Below are 16036 nucleotides of genomic sequence, written 5' to 3'. Positions count from 1 at the left end.
TTTACGTCAGAAAGATGAATAGTGGCTTGGCAAAAGATTTTGCAGTGTCCAGAAGATAAAGTGACAGAACACGTTGGTCGATATCTAAATTTTCCAGTTTCGGGGCTCTAATAATAAGAGTGCACGCATTTTTCACAGGAAAATGATCATCTTCTCGAGTCTCTAAAATGATCGTTAAAGTCTTTAGTTGAAGCGCAGAGATGTGAAAATTTGAAATAACATGTTGTCCAACAGAACCCTTTATAGTCAAATCTTCAATCGCGGGGCAGTGAGGCAGAAGCTCTCTCATTGGATCGTTATCAGGACGATCAACTGTAACAACAAGCACCTTGAGACTAGGCAAACACCATGACTTTGGGGTATCAAAAGCAAAACTTGACATCAGCTTCAAAACCCTCAGTGTTCTGCAGATGAAAAGGCTTCTAGGCAACTCGAAAATTCGGGAACCTCCTGGAACATCAAGATCAAGTTCAACAACATGCCTCATAATAGCGGTGCAAATCCAACCATCAATAAGGGGGAACTGACGATCATCCTTCAGACAACGAAGTCGGAACTTTTGAATGTCTGATGAGCCACGATATAGAAGTAAGCGATTAACAAACATCAGAAAACTTTCATAAAAATCAAAATCTTTGGGACAGAAGTCTAGGCAGGGAACAGACGGCCACACTTTCTTCCATCTTGTAGACAAAGTGCTGGTCCTCACAGCATATTTTGTTGGAATGAAGGAAAGGATGTGACAAAGAATTGCATCTGGTAAGTCACTGATTCTATCTTTAACTCTCACTTTACTCTTGAATTTTATAGCCATCTATACCCTGATGCAATTAAGGAAAAAATAATTAAAAGAAAATATGTCAAACTGCAACCTTCTAAATTTTTTTTTTGGTTAGATAGGTATTACAAGAAAATGCAGAATTCTGAATGTATTTTCCCTCTAATAGTTTCCCAACCAATAGGTAAAACTACTAAAATCCTTGTAGAATTGTATCTACGTTCAAGAAAATTATAGCCATAGTAACAAACAGATGCGAGAAGAAACTACTGAACAGATCAAATTTTCAGAAGTTAACAGAAACAGTAACAAAGATTACGCTTCTACGAAGATAAAAAGTAGATGAATTTCCTCTTCTCAGGAAGTTCATCAAGTAGGAAGAAGGTACCTTACAAGAGCTTCACAAATGGACCTTGATTGTTAAGAAGAAAGGCTATGAAAATGGGTACGTCGAGAATCAAGATCATGAGTCTGCAACCCTCAAGTGCCTTCATTATCAAGACTGAAAAGAAGGTGAAACCTAGTTTCGTATAAGCCCACTCTCGTTATTGACTTATTGTTCGAGAAATCCATTGGAGGACCAGTAATGCACCCATTGGGCCATATGCTCGTTTGTAATCTTGGTCATTGTGCTATTTTAAAACTTGACCCTTCTCCAACAAGAAAGTTCCCACTTCCATCTCATGCAGCCTTCCGAAGAAGGCCGATCTGACTAAAAATTAGATCGGAGAGTGAAAGCAATGAGGATTACATAACAGCTACAACTTAACTGATAACAAAAGTTGAATTACAACCAACATTATTTACAACAGTACTCGAAATGTACTCAAATGTGATCATTACCGGAATTTTTTTAGAAAACAGAAGAAAATCCACGAGATAATCTGTCTTTGTTGGGATTTTGTTCAGAGTAAATCCACCAATCAAAGTTTAGAAAGTATGAAATTGTCAACAGGCTACCCATAATGTATTCTCTTCGGAATACAGATATACAGTGCATTCAAGATACTCAAACTATCCACGAGTAAAGAGAGTAGCAGATAGAGATCCAGCTGAAGATCAACTGAGGTAATTTTACAATTTATATCATTCCAAAAACTAGAACTCAACTTCCAAGACAACAACCTTGTAAAAGCTTTTACAAGAAAGGACTCTCAGGCAATTTCAACTTGACATGTCTTAGAACCCCTTTCAAACATTAAAAGTTTCTCCAACATATCCTCCTTTGTACACACAAAAAAGTCACCTGTGTAAATTTTCATGCTATTCAAAACTTTACCATTCTTTAACAAATATTTTGCCACTTCAAAGTCATCGTCCCTTCCCAGGAATCTTTTGATACAGGATAGTCTTGACGTGTGACAACAAACAATTTGGCACCAACTCAGGAGGATGCCAAAGTAGCTCCATCTTTTCAAAACCATATTCCGCTATTCCATCACAATTGTAGACCTGACAGATTATATAAATGAAGGCATATTATGAATATCTTTAACAGGTACAAGTTAATTGGGTACGGTGTATTGTAAGTTGAACTATATCTTACGTCGTGTTCTAAGACAAGAGATTCTAGATTAGGTGATCTCTTCAGCAACTCTGCCCACCAAGAACAGCAACAATGAAGAACCAGTCTCAATTGGTTCAAATTACCAAAAACAGGCAGATCACAATTCTCCTTCATGAAACATAGATTATTCATCAAACAGAAACTCGAGGAGAAATTAATTGGGTTATACCCTTTCAAAACATAAATTTCCAGAATCAGATAAACTAAATAAATTAAACCAACGATATTTCCCATCCCTTTCTATTCTTCCTAAATAAGTTAGACTCCCCTCTAGTAATGAATAGGAAACAAGAAACAAGTGCAGGAATCCTTACATCCAAACCATGTGCTGAAAGGGACAAAGATTTGACATTGCAAATTTATGCCAAAAGTGCAGTCGCACGGCCAGCAAAGCCAGAATGTTCAGTTGCTGTGTGGTAATTGAGATCAATAGTGGCTTTGACTAAAGACTTCGAATTCTCCAAAACAGAATTTGACAAAGCGGTCTGCTTGAGACCAAAGTATTCGAGCTTTGGAGCTCTAACAAAAGCTTCATTATAATCAGCCAAACTATAATCTTCTACAGTGTCAAGATTGATTCTTAACTTCTTAAGTTCAAGCGCAGAGACGTTGAAATTCAAATAACCTTCTCCCACAGTTCCAGATATAGCCAAATCTTTAAGTGCAGGGCAGCCAGGCAAAAGCTTTTCCATCGGGTCATTATCAGGATGATAAACTGTAATGAACGGAACCTTGAGACATGACAAACACCATGAAGTAGGAGTATTGATGACAAAAGTTGACTGCAGTTTCAAAACAACCAGTGTTTTGCACATGAAAAGGCTCTTAGGCAACTCGAGACGCTCGTCCTCTGAATGTGATCCATCTTTTTCAACACAAAGATCAAGTTCAACAAGATTATGCATAATGGCGGTGCGAATCCAACCATAAATATGAAAGAAACACTCAGCATTGTAGCATTCTAGTTTGAACTTTTGAATGTTTGATGAGTTATGAAAGTAAAGTACACGACTAACAAACAACACAAAACTTTCAAAGTCCGGAAAAAGTCCGTCATAAAACTCTAGACAGGGAACAGAGGCCCAGACTCTCTTCCACCTTGCAGACAAAATGCTGGTGCTTACAGAGTACTTTGTTGGAATAAAGGAAAGGATGTGACAAAGAAGTGAATCTGGTAAGTCACTGATTCTATCTGTGACTCTTGGAATTCGAAGCCATTTATACCCTGATGCATTTATATGAACAATGTCAAATCGCTACCAATGCTGTAAAATTTCATAGAAAAGTTTCATATATTTTCCTTTGGTTACATATAAATTACAAGACACTAGAAAATCCAGAAACAATTTCTCTCATTATTTCAATTGATGAATTTCTCAACCCACAGAGAAAAGCAACAAATTTCCGTTCCAGCAATTAAATTAATGTTGAAAACCCATTTACATTCAAGAAAAGCATATGGATGGTAACAAAGAGAACCCAGAAGAAACTATTGAGCACATTATATAATCCAGAAGCAAACATAAGGATTACATGTCTGAGGAGATGAAGACAAAAACAAATTAAAATAAAAACAAAAAGCTTATGGATTGGTAACCAGGAGACGGTGAGGAATTCAAAGTAAAAAGAAGTACCAGACAGCTTCAGATGTGAACGAGAAATATACGCCCCTCTTTGCAACCCTCAACTCTGAAATGAGAGTGAGACCTCGATTCTAAAAGTTTTGATAATAAAAAGAAAATGGTAAAAACTAGTTGGGTAAGGCCACTCTCTTTTCTTGAACAATAGATAAGGCCACTCTCAGTTGACCCATAAAGGAAGAAAGCCCAGTGTCTTGACTCTTGTTTACACATAATGATTAACGAGTGAACTTCACTTTTGGTATTTGTGTATTCCGCAGAAGAAGAAAAAAAGGCATTTGTGTTTGGATCTAATTTTAACAGGAACGTAGCACACACATGCAAAAATTAAGAGATAGGGAGAGCGAGGAAAAAAATCAGACGGAGACTGAGAATTGTTTTTTATACCTAGGCGAATGGTAGCGTGGTAAAAAAAAAAAAAAAAACCTAATTTCACAAATCGGTCAGCTGGGCTTGAGCCAGTAGTGTTACTACGCTAAACATATATATACATATACATATGTATATGCGCATATAAGTAATGTTCACACAGCCACCAATGACCAATAATTTTAGGGCCACTTATCTTTAATGATTGGTAGAAACCACATGCTATTGCAGTTGATGAACGTGGTAAACTTGCTTTGGACTTGATTTGATGATGGAGGATTAGAGTGGAATTTCCGCCTTTTTTTGCTTTGTTCTACTATTAGACATTTTTGGCCCTACAAATAAAATATATAGTTACTAACTATACTATTAGTTAGGCATTTCAATAGATGATTAATTATATCAAAATTTTCATTTATAGCCGAAGAGAAATTGAAAATGACAGAATTCACTTGTGGTGCGTTTGGATGAGAAAATTATGAAATCCATAGGAATTTATAAATAATGGAATCTTTAACTCCATCAATCTAAAATTCCATTAATTGCAATTTCTATTGTTTGGTTGTATCTATTTAGGATTTGAAATGTGTAATAAATTAAGAAAGTTTAAAATAAATAAATAAATAAAATAGAAAAAAACCTTGTTTTGGAAATGAAAATTGAATATTGCAAAGGAATTCGTAAATGACACCTGTTTTGGTGAAAATTGAAGTGGGGAATTTAAACAATGAATTCCTTCGTTTTTTTCCACAGAGAAATTTAAAATTTCCAATCTGATAATGCCAAACGAGAGAATTAGCTTGTAGGAATTATGAAATCCTCACTTTCAATTAAATTCCATCATTTTTTCCCTCATCCAAACACACTTTGGTCTAAAATGTATTTCCCCTGTTGTACTTGTACTCACCGATGATTAGCTAGAAACAGAGCAATCTACCATCAAGTGTCGCTTTGGCCGAGTGGTTAAGGCGTGTGCCTGCTAAGTACATGGGGTTTCCCCGCGAGAGTTCGAATCTCTCAGGCGACGCCATCTTTTTTTTTTTCACACTCCCTTTTTCATTTCTCAGTTCTCACTGGTCTTCCACTCTAGAAGACTTCACCATTCAAAGTAGCACAAATAATTGGGAAATGGGAAAGAAACTAACCCGGGAAACCCAAATCAGATCCAGAATTAGTGCCTTACCTTTTGCACTATTAGCTCCTTCCTCAGTTACTACCTCCCTTACAGCTTTCATCCCCAATTGATTACTCATATTTAGGTCCACCAAAATCCTAATGAGAGATATTGAGATATTCCACTCCTAAATAGTGGTTGAGAGAGTTGAGACCACACAAATCTCAAAGACCCTCTAGAATTCATAATGGGTGGATACCATTATTCACCCAGCTTGACAAATGACCACTCAAGACTTTCTATTATGTGGTAAATATAATGTGTAATATATACTAATATTCCTCTCAACTGGCCCCAGAAAGGGAACTACTAGAAGGGTACCCAGAATAATTCTTGAGAAAATTAAGCCAGTAATTATTAAAAGGCTGTGAATATGGAATTAGATTTTTGTGGGGCAAACTGTGGATGAGTAGTGATGCAATGACTCAATTGTGGTGGAGGGGAACCCTCCATTGCTGTGTGCCATACAAATGATACAATGCCTCAATTGACTATGAATGCTTTAGGACCTCCCATGCTTTTTAACCTGGGGTGCCTGTGGCAGATTCTTGCTTCACAAACATGGTCGAAGAATTGATTTGAAGCTATAGGTCATTTGGGAGTGTACGTAGCTCAAAATAGTTGAACCTAAGCCCTAATATGAACCCAAATCCTAATATGAATAGGATCATTTGCTCATACCATGTCACCATGACAACAGAGGGCACATGAAAGTTTGTTCTAGACACTCAGAAAGATATGACATATACTAACTTTGACCTAATTACACTTTGCACCTTCCAAGTAACTGAAGGTTATTAAGGACTTGTTTCAGAAGTATGAATTTCATCAGAAAAGCAAGATGTGAGATGTGATTATTTTTGTTGCTAGAGTCAATTGCAAGATTCAAGTCAATGCTAAGATTCATAAGTCAAGACACAAGGATTAAAGAATTTTGGGCTTTTAAAAAATTATCTCGTCACAAACAATTGTATTGGCCAATTGATCTTTTAGAACATATTCAATAATATATTAATCATTTCATAGTTAGAAATTGCTAAAAAATAAAAATAAACATGATCGGATTCTTCAACGATACTAGCTTCTTCTAAAGTGAAACCTGAATATTTTATTATTTTTCTAAAGGCAAAGCTAATCTTAATAGCATTTAGCTTGTCTGAAGCAAACTTTGATTGAATAGACAAGCCATAGCCAAAGTTATCATGATTAGCATTTGGGTAGATTAGAGCATCTCAAACAGTGTCAAGTGAAATACGCTCTAAACTAACAGTTGATAAAGAGATAAAAATATAAGAGAGAGAAAGAGATGAAGAGTTTTGGGTAGAAATAAAGATAGTCACTTTATAGTCAATCGAAGTTAAATATTTCTTGTTATATGGACTTTCTGTCTACATATCCATTAAAATATTATATTTAATGCATTGAATATTAATTTATCGTAAAAGAATTTACATAGTAAATATATCTTTTTAGTTTCAAAATATTTTGCCGTTGTTTCAAAGGTAAAGGCATGAAAATTTGGGAAAAAAAAAAAATAAAAAATTTATACCTTCAAATTTAATTTAGGAGATATATATTATTTATAGTCGTACTTTTAATTTTGCCTTTCTCCTCTGATTCTCTCTGGTTGACTCTCTCTACTACACGAAGAAGCCTCGACTGCACTCTGGTATTCGTGACATCGCCATGCTTCGACGAGGCTGGCCTTGAGCTCTCTTGCGGCAATAAAATCGAAATCTCTAATAAAATATGTATCCCACAATTAAGGAGTGAAAAATGATTAAAACCTTACCTAAATCATCATAATAATTAAAAAGTAAACGTTGCTTGTCGCTGGGGAACTCTACTAAATAACGAGTCATACGCGTAGTGATGCTTAAGAACCTGTCGAGAAGCAAGACAAGCAATTTCACCCCGAGAAAAAAAAAAAAAAAAAAAGGCAAATAATTAAAACAACGTGTTAAAGAATTTCCAACTCCTCCTAGAATGTTGGCAAAAAGCCCTTGACGGCCGAGTAGGTCATACCTTCCAAGTCAAGCCCGGTCACCAAACGGCGCTTAATGACTTACTGGTCGTCCTAGGGCTCCTAACGGGCCCCCACCCACCCAAACGCGTCAGCCGCTCACTGTCTTTTTCGGAATCAAATTTGCTCACCATGGGGTTAATGGTGGTGATACCACCAACCAATCAAAATCTGCCATGTATGTTACCTCATAACCATAGGTTAACTATAGTTAACCCTTAATAATATAAAACTAATTTCCAGATTATTCATTAAATAATCACACACTAAACCTTTTTGTCTTCTACTTGCTCTGACTTTTCTTTTTCTGCTACCAACGTCTTCTACCATCATCTTCTTTATTTCTTTTTTCTCCAGTCCACTCCCATATATGTCTTCATCTTCTTGATTTACTTTTTTGGTTTTTCTACAAAAAGCCTCACAAGACTAACATAAAAACAACATTTGTTCTTTTCAATTATTATTCATCAAAAATGATAACTTGCCAGATCAAAATGAAATAGGTAGCTTGATAAATGAAATTAAGAAAACATCCAAGTTGAATGTACATTCACTTCTACATAAATTCCTCTATCACTTTAATAGTTTGATAGAAGCAATAGACAGACTACAAATAAAAAAAACAGACCAGCTACTCATAAAATGGCTTCAAAACTTCTTTTCTTTTCAATTCTAGCTAGCTGCAATATTGGTGCTTAAGATGTCGATGGATCTGGAAAATTCAGTTGGTGAGCTGGTCCTTGAGGTCTTGGTTGGATGATAGCCTATCAATTTTTTTCCATAAGTAATAGTTATTATTTAGATAAACAAATCTAAAAAAATAAAATAATAGATACATACAAGAGAGCAAACCTGTGAATACATAAGTGAATAATCAAACATTGGACGAATAGGTTGGTAACCAAGTGATTGACTTGGAATTGCATGAACAATAGAAGTTGTTGGTGGAAATCCATAAGGATAATTCGAGGGAATGTCATGTGATTGATTAGGCATTGCTTGTACACTAGAAGTTGTTGGTGGAAATCCATAAGGATAATGCGAGGGAATGCCTTGAGCACCAAAAGTTGTTGGAAATCCAGGATGTATGAAGGGCATATTTGATTGATTTTGATTAACCAATCTAATTGATCCCTATACATTATATACACAGTAATATAAGATTATTTCAACTTTCACAAAATATGAGCTATAGATTTCATAAATGACAAAAATAACCTGAACATGTTCATATGATTTTGAAGGGCCAGTCTTCTCATGTTCATATGAGCTGGGTTCCTGAGAATCTATATATTACAATGGTTAGATACTGTATAGATAAACAAATAATGCAAGATAAACAATACACATAGCATTTTCTACTAACCTTTTCTTTTAGATGGAGCTTTCCTTTTCTTTGATACAGAGACATTTTGTTCTTTAAGGGGTACTGGACCATCCTCTTGTTCTTGCCGCACTGATGAAGATCTCGTTTTTGATTGCTTCTTAGATCCCAAATCATTATTTCTCTTACCTTTGCCACTCCTTCTACGCCTCTTAACTTTTGGATCACGCAAAACCAGATTTGCATTATTTTCATTCACTTGATCGTCTGAATCTATATCACCATTTGTTTCATGTTCTTGTCCAATGGATAAATTGCCATCCAATTCTGCCTCCAACTCCAGCAATTTAGACTCCACCAAGGTGGATGATTGCTTATCCTTTGCACCTTTTGCTACAATTCTTTGTGCTATATGAGACAAGTGACTATATTGGAGTGCAGAAGATGCGCTCCGATCACTAAAATTTGCTTCCCCATAACATTCAAGATCAACTCCTTGTCTAGCATCTCGTCTCCATCTTTTTAAGTAGTACTTGGATGGTAATGTTGACAAGCCTAACTCACGGAATAATTTTAATGCATGTGCACAAAGAATCCCTTCAAACTGAAATCTCTTACAACTACAATTAACTGACTGATTTGAAGGGGAATAGATGACTGACCTTCTCAAGTTTGGATTCCCTGGTCTTTGAACCACATATGTTTCTATTCTCCCGTCATCACTCTCTACCAGTACCAAGTCCAAACATTTTCGAAACTCTTCTTGAAAACAATTGAAACTCGCTTTTGTGTACATCTTTGTTGCTTCAACCTCCACTTTCCAATTAGACAGAAGTTTTCGCTTTCTTTGCGTAGTTGCAACTTCCGCGAGCCTCTCCTTTTCTCTTCGATCAACTAAAGCACGCTCATAGTGTACCACCCACTCACAAAGAATAAGGTTCTTATAAAAGAACTTTTTCAAAGTCTTGTTTATACTTTCACTTCTCTGAGTTGTTGTCATACCTACAATAAAGCTGATATATGCATTACTGTCTCAACAAAAAAGACTAAAAAAGAAAGAAAAAAGACCAAGTAAATGCCACAAAATTTAATTATTTAAGCCAACCATTATTACATTCTCAGGTCATCTTCTTATGGATCTTAAGAGCTTGTTATATAAGTATTGATTTGCTAGACTTAGAGTACAATAAAGTTTGTTGTGGTCCATATATGTCTAGTGCCTAACCTTTGAATACGTATATATATATTAATTGACTCATAGTTAATAAACATAATGTGATAAACAACTACATAGAAGCAAGAACCCCAGAAGGCTTGATCTACATTATAAAAAAAAGAAAAGGATCAAAAATAATTTAACCAAACAAAAATGGTCATACCTGCACAAAAGTTGCATCGGCCATAAATTTGTGCCCACTTCTCACGCAAGTTATACAAGTCTTTTAGCCACTCATTTTCTTTCAAATCATAATAATCAAGTAGATCTTTCCAACTTGATTCAAACTCTTCAACACTCTCTGGATCATATATGCAACTTTTGAAAGCTTGTGAAAATGTGGAGAACTTCGTAAAGACTTGACTCAAGTGTTTTGCAGCATTTTGATATATGTGCCACAAACAAAGACGATGGTGAGAATTAGGTAGTACTTCCCTAATTGCACTAGCAATCGATGCAGCTTGATCTGTAAATATTGTCTTTGGTTTTTTTCCTCCCATAGCTTGTAGGAAAACATCAAAGAACCATTTGCATGCATCTGTGGTCTCCCCATCTAATAACCCACAGCCAAATAGAATTGTTTGACCATGATGATTAACTCCAACAATTGGAGCACAAACCATGTCGTACTTGTTGGTTTTGAAGGTTGTATCAAAGACAACCGCATCACCAAATATAGCATAATCACTCCTTGATTTTCCATCACAAAAAAAACAACCACATATTTCATTGTCAATGTTTGTTCGAATTGCATAAAAAAATGACTTATCCTCCATTTGCTTCTTCTTAAAGTAATCAAGCAAACATTGAGCATCACCTTTTTTCAAAAACTTTGCCCGCCTTCTTTGAATGAAGTTATTGCAATCGGTCTGAAGGAAATTTAGATTTTCCGGTCCTCCTGCTTCGACGGTCAGGTATGAAAAGATCTGTGATGGTTTGAACCCTGCAAAGTGCATTTGATTCATCAAACCACCTTGAGAAGGTTCTATGGTTCTTTGTGACCTTAAGACATGTGAACTTGATTCAGGAACAAGATCATGGGTATGCTCAGCTTCAAACTTTGTGACAACAAATTTCCCATCTTCATTTAGTTTGATCTGAAGCATTGCCTTACATCCGAATCTTCTTTCTTCTCTTTTCTTCTCTGGAGTGTTCTTTTTTGTATAGAATCCTTCACAAGAGCAACAAAATTCTCTTTTCCATGTCACATTAGTATGCTTATATTTGTTGCTTCTCAGCCTTCGCACGCTAAACCCAACAACTCTAGCATATGAATTATAATAGTCATATGCATCTTGATCACTTTCAAAACTCATACCAAGAACTGGGATATTCTCACCTCCTGCTTGCTTCTTACCATCCAAGATACATAAACCTTCTAAACCAGAATCCACGTGTTCATCATCACTGGGCACTTGAGTATCGCTACTGGCCTCTTGAGTATCATATTCAGGTTCCTCATTAGTCTCACCATCAATTGCATCATCTTCACATCCTCTTTGCTCATTCTCAGTGTTACTACAATGCTGATAACAAGATTCATCGTCTTTATTTTCCATGAATTTGGTGGTGTAGGCTTGTGTCCCAATTACTATGCACTCTGTCAATCTAACTAAAACAATTATGTCAATACGTTTATGGATTACGTTTATTTCCAAAAACAATCAAATGATCATCACTTTTTCTTTTCTTTTTTTGAATAAATGATTATCAATTTTTCTGGATAAAACAGGTTCAGGCGGATAGAAAGGTTGAGAGAAAGAAAGTGCTACAGTGTAAAGACAAGTACAAATAAAACAAAATATAGGTGGAGAGCATAGTAGCTTACCGTTTTCAATTCTAGGTTATGCAGAAGATGAAGAACCAATCAGCCAAAAAAAAAAAAAAAAGAAGATGAAGAACTTAACGTCTGTGAGAGGAGAGTGGACTGGAGAAAAAAGAAATAAAGAAGATGATGGTAGAACCGTAGAAGACATTGGTAGCAGAAAAAGAAAAGTCAGAGCAAGTAGAAGACAAAAAGGTTTAGTGTGTGATTATTTAATGAAAAATCTGGAAATTAGTTTTATATTATTAAAGGTTAACCATAGTTAACCTATGGTTATGAGGTAACATACATGGCAGATTTTGATTGGCTGGTGGTATCACCACCATTAACCCCATGGTGAGCAAATTTGATTCCGTCTTTTTCTCTGACCATCCCAGCTAGCAAAAGCAAGCCCCCACGGCGCATCTGCTACCTTCCTTCCTTCCTTATTCGCATTTCATACTATAAATACGAACCCCTACAACTCTTCTCAACACAACACAAACCCTAAATTCAATTCACAACAGAGAGAGCCAGCTTATGTCTCAGAGGCCCAACGTCCCTCACTCCTCCTCCATAGCTTTCTCTCTCCACTCCCATCTCCTCGTCTCCAGTGAAATGAACTCCACCTCCAACTGGGCTTAAATTCTTCCATTCCTAATTTTTTCCCTAACACCTCCATTTTTTGGCACACGAATTTTGCTTCTTTAAAACTTAAAAAAAAAAAAAAAAAACCATTCTTTCATTCTTTTTTTAACTGCCCAATACTACTCAAAAGCTTCCATCTTTTCTTCCAATATCGAAATGGGTGTCAAAGGTTTCGTTGAGGGAGGCATAGCTTCCATCGTCGCCGGCTGCTCCACCCACCCTTTGGATCTCATCAAGGTCCGAATGCAGCTCCAGGGCGAAAAGGGCCTACCCGCCCCGGCCCAGCAGCCCATTCACGCTCTTCGCCCCGCTTTCGCCTTCCATTCCCATTCCGGATCCGCAACCATGATGGCTCCTCCGCCGCACGTGGTGGCCGCTCCGCCGCGTGCCGGCCCGATCTCCGTCGGGGTCAAGATCTTCCAGACCGAAGGCGTCAAAGCCTTGTTCTCCGGCGTCTCCGCCACCGTGCTCCGCCAGACTCTCTACTCCACCACCCGGATGGGCCTCTACGACATCCTCAAGACCAAGTGGTCCGACCCGGAATCCGGGAACCTTCCTCTGGGGCAAAAGCTTCTCGCCGGACTCATCGCCGGCGGTGTCGGCGCCGCGGTTGGGAACCCCGCCGACGTGGCGATGGTGCGGATGCAGGCCGACGGCCGGCTCCCGGAGGCGCAGCGCCGGAACTACAAGAACGTGGTCGACGCCATCTCAAGGATGGCGAAGCAGGAAGGGGTTACTAGCCTGTGGCGCGGGTCGGGTCTTACGGTGAACCGCGCCATGATCGTGACGGCGTCGCAGCTGGCGTCGTACGACCAGATCAAGGAGGCGATTCTCGAGAGGCACGTGATGGCCGACGGGCTCGGCACGCACGTGACAGCGAGTTTCGCGGCGGGGTTCGTGGCCTCGGTGGCGTCGAACCCGGTGGACGTGATCAAGACTAGGGTGATGAACATGAAGGTGGAGGCCGGGAGGGAGCCGCCGTACACCGGGGCATTGGATTGTGCCCTGAAGACGGTAAAGGCTGAAGGACCCATGGCCCTCTACAAGGGTTTCATTCCTACAATTTCAAGGCAGGGGCCTTTCACTGTGGTGCTGTTTGTGACTCTTGAACAACTCAGGAAGGTTTTCAAGGAGTTTTGAGTTATTGTTTTGAGCTAATGATGATGATGAAAAAAATATTCTACTAATTACTATTATTGATTAATGCAACTCTTGGCTATTTGATTTATAAGACATCACAATTGATAAATGAATGAATTAGACTTCAGAATTAAGTCGATCAACATCGTTGCATTAGATTGGATGCAAAGAAATAAGCTCGGCCATAAGAGATCCCAGGCCTAGTTTATAACTGAAAATGCGAACAATTTTTTTTCTTCTTCTGTTTCTCATCCATTTTCCTTTGATAAAAAAGTTTAGAACCTTAAAAATCTCATCTCTCAATTCTGAGAGACTCAAACCCAGAATTATCTCTCATTTCTGATCCATTCAGTCAATTCAAACATCCTCAATTCATCCCTTCGATCAAATTCTCAACCTTTCTCAGTATTCCTCTTCATCTGCAAATTAAAACCCTTTACTCGACCTCTCTCAGTACGAACACTTCATCCCCAACTTCGGCTTTTTCTGTTGGTTTTGTTTGGTTTAAGTTCAATATCGTGAATCCCACCACTGGGTGCGAAAAGAAGCTCGACATCGACAATGATACCAAGCTGTACCCTGCACGAACACTTCCTTACCTCTAATTCTTCTCAATTTTGTTGGCTCAATGATTTGATTCTTCTTTGTATCAGAAGTACTCATTTACAAAGTTTGTAAATAGAGGGCTTTGCTCTGTTGGTTTATGTAGGATCTGGTTTTCCATTCACACCTTGGGCATACCTCTCCTTTCCGACTACAGCAGCATTGCAGCAGTGTACGGTTGATTTTAGAACTGAAAAATGGCTGGAACCGAACCGATTGGAGTCAGTTTGGTGCTAAAAATTTTTAAGGAAAAAATTCAGTTTACTCCCCCTCAACTTTAGGGTTAAAATTAGTTTGGTCCCTCTTTCTGAGAATTAATCACGGCGGTACCTACACTTTTAATTTCTATCATCTGGGTCCAAAATTTGAATTTGACTCAAAACATGAAGTCATGTACTGAGTTGGAGCCGATATAGGAGTCCACTTTTCAGACTCCAAACCCCCCCCAGAAGGGCAAAATTACATTTCTAATTTAATCTAATTTCTATTTTATTTTTAATTCTCTCTCTCTCTTCTCTCTCTCTCTCTCTCTCTCTCTCTCTCTCTCTCTCTCTCTCTATATATATATATATATATATATATATATGAAAGACAATGAAAGTCAACCTCGCTGCACAGCGGCACTTGCAGGTGTTTAACCAAAGCCGGAACCGCACCCCCAAATCTTCTCTCTACACCCAAAACCTCTTCTTTCTGGGCACATCCAAATCACAGGTCTCTCCCAAATCACAAACTCTGAAATTGAGCATCATTTAATATCAACTCTTGCTCTAGGATGGGAATCGACTTTGCAAACAACCAAGAAGCCCAGAAAAGCCCTCGAGGATGGCGGTTTCGATGGTACCCATAAACACCCAAAAACACAATCCTTCAAAACTCGATCGAATTCAAAAGCTAGTGATACCATCATGTAGAACTTGGAGAGGAGATCGATTTTCGTACCTTACACAACCCCGAAGATCGCCGGAAATTGCAAATACACTATCGAAGAATTTTAAACCTTTTGAGCTTCGATTTTCTCTCCTCGCTCCACATATGGATTAATAGTGACTAGAAAGAGGTAGGGGATGACGAGACGATCCAAATGCGACCGATGCGCCACCGTGAAGTGGCTGGAGTCACCAAAAAAGGCTGAAGACTACCTGAGCTGCAAAAACTTCCTGGCGTCGGTTCTTCCTCCACAGCTGGCAAGCGATCAAACTAAGGCCAGAAGTATGACGGCGACAGCGAGGTGGTTTGAACGTGACCATTTTTCCGGTCGGAGATGGCCGGAGTAAAGAGTTCCAGTCGGATGCTGCTGGGTTTTTGAATGAAAGAGAGAGTTCAAGATGAAAGAAAGAGAGTTCAATTTTTTTTAATGAATTTAGCTTCAAAGGTTATTTTGAGAATTTACCCTTTTAGGGGGTTAATGGCTGAAAATGAGACCCTATGTCGGCCAACTCAGCACATGACGTCATGTTTCAAGTCAAATTCAAATTTTAGACCCGAATTATGCAGGTACCGCCGTGATTAATTCTCAGAAAGAGGGACTAACCCCAAAGTTCAGGGGAGTAAACTGAATTTAATCCATTTTTAACATCATAACCGAACCGATTACAACAACTAATTTTCAGTTTTGGTTTTACAATTTTTTAGGTCCATGAAATTCAAGTAGAGGAATAAACATACAAGTAGAATATTGATGTAATGTCTAATGTAAAATGTGCGAGAACATATTTGTTGTTCAAAAACCATGAAATTCAGCTTCTTC

At 38.0% G+C, this 16036-nt stretch overlaps 4 protein-coding genes and 1 non-coding gene across 5 annotated transcripts; 2 read left to right on the top strand and 3 right to left on the bottom strand.

Moving 5' to 3' along the window:
• Position 1: 1 nt before the first annotated feature.
• LOC133744261 (F-box/LRR-repeat protein 13-like) lies at positions 2-814 on the bottom strand. Its single transcript, XM_062172397.1, has one exon. The coding sequence runs from the start codon at positions 812-814 to the stop codon at positions 2-4; it is 813 nt and encodes a 270-aa protein (XP_062028381.1).
• A 358-nt stretch (positions 815-1172) lies between these two features.
• LOC133744260 (putative FBD-associated F-box protein At5g53635) lies at positions 1173-3701 on the bottom strand. Its single transcript, XM_062172396.1, is given in 5 exon segments — positions 1173-2121; positions 2123-2230; positions 2325-2585; positions 2711-3601; positions 3690-3701. Coding segments are annotated over 5 exon segments (1461 nt in total). The 3' UTR covers positions 1173-1932.
• A 1598-nt stretch (positions 3702-5299) lies between these two features.
• Positions 5300-5381, top strand: TRNAS-GCU (transfer RNA serine (anticodon GCU)). The gene has a single exon. It is a non-coding gene; the product is annotated as a tRNA-Ser (tRNA).
• Positions 5382-7978: 2597 nt separating this feature from the next.
• Positions 7979-12264, bottom strand: LOC133744259 (protein FAR1-RELATED SEQUENCE 5-like). Its single transcript, XM_062172395.1, has 5 exons — positions 10255-12264; positions 8918-9877; positions 8770-8837; positions 8404-8685; positions 7979-8315 (listed from the first exon to the last, which is right to left on the bottom strand). Exons 1-5 carry the CDS (start codon positions 11648-11650, stop codon positions 8247-8249), a joined length of 2775 nt encoding a protein of 924 aa, XP_062028379.1. The 5' UTR covers positions 11651-12264; the 3' UTR covers positions 7979-8246.
• Positions 12265-12379: 115 nt separating this feature from the next.
• On the top strand, positions 12380-13776 carry LOC133743167 (mitochondrial uncoupling protein 5-like). The gene has a single exon (XM_062170999.1). The coding sequence runs from the start codon at positions 12700-12702 to the stop codon at positions 13681-13683; it is 984 nt and encodes a 327-aa protein (XP_062026983.1). The 5' UTR covers positions 12380-12699; the 3' UTR covers positions 13684-13776.
• The last annotated feature ends 2260 nt before the right edge of the window (positions 13777-16036 follow it).

The sequence above is a fragment of the Rosa rugosa genome, chromosome 4 (assembly GCF_958449725.1).
Source record: "Rosa rugosa chromosome 4, drRosRugo1.1, whole genome shotgun sequence".
Lineage (NCBI taxonomy): Eukaryota > Viridiplantae > Streptophyta > Magnoliopsida > Rosales > Rosaceae > Rosa > Rosa rugosa.
The sequence above is the reverse complement of the archived record's forward strand: the minus strand, read 5'-3'. Positions and strand labels throughout refer to the sequence as shown.

Excerpts from the sequence above, each read along its gene's own strand:
- LOC133744261 (XM_062172397.1), bottom strand. The coding sequence starts at position 814 with ATGGCTATAAAATTCAAGAGTAAAGTGAGAGTTAAAGATAGAATCAGT.
- LOC133744259 (XM_062172395.1), bottom strand. The coding sequence starts at position 11,650 with ATGGAAAATAAAGACGATGAATCTTGTTATCAGCATTGTAGTAACACT. Across the intron at positions 9,878-10,254 it reads CCGATGCAACTTTTGTGCAG|GTATGACAACAACTCAGAGA; the intron begins GTATGACCATTT and ends GCTTTATTGTAG. Across the intron at positions 8,316-8,403 it reads ATTCACTTATGTATTCACAG|GCTATCATCCAACCAAGACC; the intron begins GTTTGCTCTCTT and ends AAAAATTGATAG.
- LOC133743167 (XM_062170999.1), top strand. The coding sequence starts at position 12,700 with ATGGGTGTCAAAGGTTTCGTTGAGGGAGGCATAGCTTCCATCGTCGCC.